Here is a 4,745-nt window from a genome sequence, read left to right on the forward strand (position 1 = left end):
CAGATCGTGGTCCGCATCTCGGCATCTGGAAGGCGGTGGATCTGGGTTCGTGGTTCGTTGATGGCAGATATGGTTTTCTCCTCCGACGTCTTAGTCGGGTGGAGGGGGGGTGCCAGATCTAAAGTTTGATGACGTATCCGGAGTGTTGCCCCCTTGCGCAAAAGACGAGTACTTCAGAGCCCACTAGAAAAAGGATATTGGTTAGCATCTCTATATTGATCTGCAGATGACTACACAGTCAAGATGGTAATATCGATTGTTGATCTAATTCACCAACGTGACCAACCATAATGAATGCCTTTAACCGCCTTCTCAAACTTGGATTGCAGCCTTTTTTATCTCTGTATAAAGTCAGTTAGTCTCAGTGTTGGGCAGAGCCCATTGTCAAAAGATCGTTTTGCTGGTCTGATTCGTTCAATGGCAATGGTTTTGTCTTTGGTGAGCTATCTTGGAGGTCTGCAAAGCTGCATATTAACGATGAAGCCGCTTTGAGCTCGGATGTGAAGGTGATCTGTCATTTTCTCCTTTGGTGGCTGCTGTGGTGATGCCATAGGCAGGTGACGGTCGTCGGTGTCAAGCTCAAAGGATTCTTCGGTCTTGATTGTATTTTTACTTCTTGGCTAGTGTTTCTTCGTGCAAGGACTATATTTATGCTGTCTTTTGAGTTATGTCAGGTCAGTGTGTACGTGGTTTGTACTATAATCCTTATGATATAATGAGACACTTACTACTGTGCAAAAAATAATAATTATCTCACGTTTATGTCGTCCTTGAATTTTGGAATTTTATTTCAGTGGCTCCAAAATTTTCTTCTAGCCCAGCCGAAATTTGTTTGATCTAACTGAAAAAGCTGTGCCCAATGTAGTGTTTTTCTTAAAAAGGGTTATTTCCATCATATCGAGGATTACTTGTCTCCAGCTTCACAGTTTTATCATGTATAATAAGGTAGGCCGCAGCATACCTTACGTACCCCAAACTAGACTTTAGTGTCGACGATGAGGCGCCTACGATGACTTCGTAAATCTCAAGATGATATGCCGGCTCAGTCTCTCGGAGGTGTTCATAGGGGTAGAGTGTGCGTGCGTGCGTTCATAGGGATGAGTGTATGCGTGTGTATATGAGCGCTTGTATTTGTACTGATGCTCAAAAAAAACCAGACCTTAGTCTGAGAATTGTTCAGTTACAGCAGGGCAGCCGGAGTGCAACGTAGAATAGATGGTCCACAATTTCAGTTGCAGGGCATAAGTCGCAAAACAGTCGATGTTTCGCCACTGTTTCCTCATCATGAAATCTTTCACATTAAGACACCTCTGCAAGCCGGCTGGCATAAGAACGCTCTCCACCGCTTGGGAAGGATCGAGAACCAAATAAGCTCTACATGTGCTGATACGAGGCGGAGCTAGCGAGGAAGAGCTAAGGGGGCAAATCACGGAATATAATTTTCTGAAGGGGCCAAAAACTGTATTTCTATGAACTTGTGCCACCTAAAATAGAGTTTCTTTAGAAAAAGTTCATGTGCTGCGCGGGGGGGGGGGGGGGGGGGGGGGCAAAAATAAAAAATCCATCAACTATACAAATGGGTTTCTATCCGTTCTAATGACTTTGGGTTGATGTTTGAGCTGATTGCAATGAACTTGTAGTGTGGGACACCATAGTGTTAACTTTAGTGCTACTAGAGGTGAATTAATTGGTTAGTTGTGGGATAAGCAATCCGCCGTTTGCATCAGTGGATCAAGTTGAGCTTGGCAGCTGCTGCAGCAAGAGACGCAGCATCGGCCAATTTCAGCAGGAATTCTTTTTTTTAGGGGTTCAGCAAAAAAAAAAATCGAGCGGTTTCAGCAAGAATTCTTGGGTCGCACAAAATGAGAGAAAGAAAATGCGAACACAGCTCACCGTGGGCCATAACTTCTCAGGTCGCAAAAATCAGCGAAGCCTGAGGCCCATTTTGGTTGAGTTCGAGACTTCGGGACCCTTCTCAGTCCAGTCGAGTCCTCCTTGCTGTCCCAACTCCCCAAAGGCCGAAACCCTCGACCAGTGCGGCGGCTTTCCCCTCCGCCTCCGGCATTCTCGTCTCCGGCGATTGCCTGCTCCCCGCCAACGCCCTCGGTAAGATCAACTCCCTCGCGCTCCTTCGCAGGCAACCCTACCTGAATCCATCGTCAATTTGGCTCCCTCGCTTCGCTTGCTCACCACTTCTATTTACCGCAGCGATGTTTTCCTCGAAGCCGCTTCCCGCCGCCTCCAGCTCCGGCGACCTGCCCGCGGACGCGCTGTACGAGGTCCTCCTCCTCCTCCCGGCCAAGGAGCTCTGCCGCCTCCGCGCCGTCTGCCCCGCCTGGCGCGCCCTCACCTCCGACCCGCTCTTCGTCGCGGCGCACATGTCCCGACACCGTACTGCGCTCCCGCTCCTCGCCATGGGCTACTGCGACGGCAGTGGGGTCAATGGCGTTGCGATTTCGGATCTGTCGGGCAACGTCGTGAGGAGGATTCCAAGCACCGGGTATGAGGTTGTTAGGGTGAACACGTCGGGTGATGCCATTGGCCGGTTCACAAGCAAGGACGATAGCATCTGTGTTGTGCGCACGCGGCTAGACCTCGTCTGTTTCAACTGGAATTTCTTCTCTGGGTCCTTCTGGGTGCTGAACCCAGCCACTGGAGCTGCCATCGACTTGCCAATGGGCTTCTCTGAGGAAATTGTGCATGAGCTAGAGGTGAATCCAATAAAGGAATATAGCTGCAGACGTGAGTTGTTTGCTTTTGGGCAGGTCTCCTCTAGCAGGGAGTACAAGGCGCTCCGCATCTCTAGAGTTGATGACCGGAAGGTATGTGAGGTTATCACCTTTGATGACACCAACCATGGAAGCTGGAGGAGAAAGCAGGACCCTCCATCCCATATCTGTACCAGTCACAGGATGAGAAGTGCGGTCGTCAATGGGGTGGTGTACTTCCTGATGGAATTTTGCTACTCCAATTATGAAACTGGAGTTATTACCATTGAACCTGGTAGCGTAGCTTCCTTCAACCTCGACACAGAGGAGTGGATGGGTGTTCTACGTGGTCCAGAACAGCTGGAGAGGTTTTTGCAAGAGAGCAGGGGATACACTTACTCAGGACTTGAAGGCGAGTTATCATTGGCTGAGTTGAATGGCTGCTTAGTTGTGGTTCATAATACTTATGACATATCTATGGACTTGTGGTTTTTGACAGATTTTGAGAAAGGTATTTGGGTCAAGAAATACAGCTTGCCTTCACATGTAGCTAGGCTTTTTTGGTATCCTTTTCTCATGTTAGATGATGGGAGAATTTTCTTCAGTGGGATGGATTGTCTGGAAGGTATATTAAGTGGTGGAGAGCAAGGAGAGGGATTTCTGCAATGTTATGATCCAAGGAATGGCACATGTACTGATGAAGTGAAACTGAGAGATCCCCGAAAAATCGGCATTTACACAGGAAGCCTGCTGAGTTTATAGAGTAGCTGTCGCTAATGAGGTGAATAATTCATCGTACTGGCCGTTTACCTTATGTTGTAATGTGAACAATTAGTGAGACAGTGGACTGATGCATGCATTGATGAAAAAGTACTTTTGTGCCTTTCAATTAAAGTATATTATCATAATCGTTGATAACATTTTGCATGAGAAGATTTGCAGTTTTCGGTTCGTTCCATTTTGTATGGCAATTTCAGGAGTTTGGTCAATAAGTTGCTACTATATGCTATGGTCAGTTCGTAATAAACAAGCTTTGGGATGTGGTCTATGTGGTCTTTCAAAATATAATACGCTGCTCCTAGTGCAACATATGAGTACATGAATGCATAATTTGTTCCTTTCTTCAAACAGATAAGGATTTGTTAGGTAAACAGTAACATGTTCCATGAAAGTGATCTTCAGACAAGGATTTGCTATTATGAAGCCAACTCTGAAGATCAATGCTTATTGTACAAAGAGTTTGCTTACTGTATTCTGTTTTGCTTTTTTGCGCTGGGAGCTAGTTGGATACTTGGATTTTGCTGATTTTGGTCTTGTGACTGGTCTTTTGAGTGTGTTTGGTCTTCCAGTTTTATATATGCTTGCATCTGCATTTATGTGAATGCCGTTTAGAACATGGTCTCTTGTCTTTTTCTGGATGAAATCGGAAACATATATTCAGTAACGAAGAAATGTGGTAAATTCTTAAAACAAGTCAGTTGTTTTTGGTATACTAGTAACCATGCACGTACAAGGCTTCTCACATGAATTTATCTTTAACATCCAAAGGATTTCATGCCTAGTACCTTCCTTCGTCCGAAATTACTTGTCGCTCAAATAGATGTATCTAGATGTATTTCAGTGCTCGATATATCCATTTGAGTGACATGTAATTTCGGACCGAGATAGTATAATTCTTTCAGTGAACAAATAAAATTTCTGACTCTAATGAAGCTTTTAGTACCTAAAATCATCAATCAACTTCTAAAATACTTGCTTTAGAACATGTATCTGCGCTTATGTGGATGGCTCGTAGAACATGCTTTCTATCTTATATTTTTTGAAAGAAACTCGGAACATATATTCAGTACTGAAGAAACTTGGAAAATTTCTAAGTGCCAGTTGCTTTTGGTTAACACGGTTTAGTCCAGCACCATGCTGCTGAACTTGGATGTCGCCGAAGCACCGGTTGCACCTCTGATCCATTTGCATCCATCCAGCGAGCTCTGCTATAAGATTCTTTTCACTCCGGTAACGGTCTGAAGTTGAGATGAAATT

At 45.2% G+C, this 4,745-nt stretch overlaps 1 protein-coding gene across 1 annotated transcript; it reads left to right on the forward strand.

Moving 5' to 3' along the window:
• Nucleotides 1-1,959: 1,959 nt before the first annotated feature.
• Nucleotides 1,960-3,616, forward strand: LOC125510149 (F-box/kelch-repeat protein At3g06240-like). Its single transcript, XM_048675243.1, has 2 exons — nt 1,960-2,106; nt 2,209-3,616. The coding sequence occupies exon 2, from the start codon at nt 2,211-2,213 to the stop codon at nt 3,468-3,470; it is 1,260 nt and encodes a 419-aa protein (XP_048531200.1). The 5' UTR covers nt 1,960-2,106; nt 2,209-2,210; the 3' UTR covers nt 3,471-3,616.
• Nucleotides 3,617-4,745: the final 1,129 nt, after the last annotated feature.

The sequence above is a fragment of the Triticum urartu genome, chromosome 5 (genome assembly GCF_003073215.2).
Source record: "Triticum urartu cultivar G1812 chromosome 5, Tu2.1, whole genome shotgun sequence".
In the NCBI taxonomy this organism is placed as follows: Eukaryota; Viridiplantae; Streptophyta; class Magnoliopsida; order Poales; family Poaceae; genus Triticum; species Triticum urartu.